The following is a 2,240-nucleotide window of genomic DNA, read 5'->3' as shown; positions in this document are numbered from 1 at the left end:
CACGATTTTTAAAGTCGACGGATTTTCCTTTTACTATAAATTTCATTGTTGGCGGTATTAACATGTAGAAGGACTCTATCTTTATTCTCGTCTAATTAATCAATTCTTCAAAAGATCTGTCAGACTATAAAGTGAAAGATTTGATCAATGAATATTCTATTCTTTCTTAGTCACGTTTGTTGTCAAAGTTTACAATTATTAGCTTCTGCATGACGCGCTACAATATTGAGTATAGAAGTTTGTTGCTTTGGTATATTGAGTTACAATATTTGTTTGGAGTTTTTTAGTACATAACTTGTTGTACTAGAGGAACAGTAATGATTCGTATAGTCGACCCTACATAACTTGTTGTACTAGAGGAACAGTAATGATTCGTATAGTCGACCCTAACTTTGTTTGCAATTCCTGTTTCAGATTCTAATTCTGGCTCTTCAAGAAGTGTGAAAAGGGAACAGTTTCATTCTCATAAACAGTCATTTCACAACAGTTTTCGCGCAAATGATTCATTTGTTCCGAGCAACCTCAAGTCATTTACCTTCAATGAACTAAAAAATGCAACTAGGAACTTCCGAGCTGATAGTCTTCTTGGCGAAGGAGGTTTTGGTTACGTCTTCAAAGGATGGATAGATGAGACTACATTTGCTCCTTGCAAACCAGGAAGTGGTATGGTTGTAGCTGTCAAGAAACTTAAGCCCGAAAGCTTCCAAGGGCATAGAGAATGGCTTGTATGTCGTAAAGAACTTAAACTATGCCAAGGTATTGTCCGCTTTGAATCTAACTTCAGGGCGTTATAGTTTTGTCCCCTCGGGATTTAACCTTACAGATGCCCTGAAAGTTGAATTCCTGACTCCGCCTTTTATGATCACTAAACGTCCCCTCTCATTTCGATGTGGGATTGGGCCAGAGTGGACAATACCTTGGCAGTTAACATCTTCTGCAGCAATTCATTGTTGTGAGTTAACTTTGTTTTCGACGTACTAAACATGCAGGCAGAGGTTAACTACTTAGGGCTGCTTCAACATGAAAATCTAGTAAGGTTAATTGGATATTGCGCGGAGTTTGATAACAGACTTCTTGTTTATGAAGTCATGTCAAAAGGAAGTTTGGAAAATCATTTATTCAAAAGTGAGTCAAATCTCTTTACATTTGTTTTTGTATGCTTAATTCTAAGGTTGACGATTAACGTCTTTTGTGAACAGAGGGAGTTCAGATTATACCTTGGGCTACACGAATGTGTATTGCAGTAGATGTTGCACGAGGCTTGTCCTTCTTACACGGTCTTGAAGCAAATGTCATTTACCGCGATCTCAAGGCTTCAAACATACTACTTGATTCAGTAAGCTCTCCAAAACTGAAATGGTAATGATTAGCTTTTTAAGTCGCGTAAACTTTTCATTGAACTTCTGCAGGATTTCAATGCCAAGCTATCGGATTTTGGTCTGGCAAGAGACGGTCCTAGTGGAGACAGAACTCACGTCTCGACTAGAATTGTTGGTACTACCGGTTATGCTGCACCAGAATATCTTGCATCAGGTTTGTTTTGTAAATCTCATCTCATTTGTATCTTTTTCATGTTTTTTCTTCCGTTCCAAGAGCTCGTTTGGCTTAGCTGATTAACGATAGTTGATAAGCATCACATATAAGTGATTTGACCGTCAGTGCATAGAATTTAAACTCTTTGATATTTTTGCACGCGACTAACGTGGTAAAGGCCTTTCTTCACTAAACTTTCCAATTCAACTTGTTCAAAACAGGTCACTTGACACCAAAGAATGATGTTTACAGTTTTGGAGTTGTTCTACTAGAGTTGCTATCCGGAAAACGAGCAACGGGTGATGAAAATGCAGGAGGTGCTGATGAGAAATTGGTGGAATGGGCAAAACCATTCCTTAGTGATAGTAGGAGAGTGTTGAGAATAATGGACACAAGGTTGGGAGGACAATACTCAAAGAAAGGTGCACAAACTGCAGCTTCCCTTGTCCTGAGGTGCCTCGACGTCGATCCGAGACTTAGGCCAACAATGGATGAGGTTCTAGCTACACTAGAACTTGTACAAGCACCAAAAGATGTCATGAAGAGTTCACAACAGATTAAACAAAGCAAATGACAAGTCAGTCTCAAGAGAAATGTCTATCATGTAAATAGTAATAGATAAAGGTGCAAGGTCCCAGAGGCGGAATCAGGATTTTTGAATATCACTTAGTTCGAATGTCTAAATCAAATATCGTGACAATTTTTTA

The 2,240-nt window shown here is 38.5% G+C and overlaps 1 protein-coding gene across 1 annotated transcript; it reads left to right on the top strand.

The window, feature by feature from the left end:
* Positions 1-503: 503 nt before the first annotated feature.
* On the top strand, positions 504-2,240 carry LOC107030166 (probable serine/threonine-protein kinase PBL18). The gene is made up of 5 exons (XM_027914081.1): positions 504-725; positions 990-1,125; positions 1,200-1,336; positions 1,410-1,533; positions 1,755-2,240. Exons 1-5 carry the CDS (start codon positions 666-668, stop codon positions 2,105-2,107), a joined length of 810 nt encoding a protein of 269 aa, XP_027769882.1. The 5' UTR covers positions 504-665; the 3' UTR covers positions 2,108-2,240.

The sequence above is a fragment of the Solanum pennellii genome, chromosome 1, assembly GCF_001406875.1.
Source record: "Solanum pennellii chromosome 1, SPENNV200".
Lineage (NCBI taxonomy): Eukaryota > Viridiplantae > Streptophyta > Magnoliopsida > Solanales > Solanaceae > Solanum > Solanum pennellii.
The sequence above is the reverse complement of the archived record's forward strand: the minus strand, read 5'-3'. Positions and strand labels throughout refer to the sequence as shown.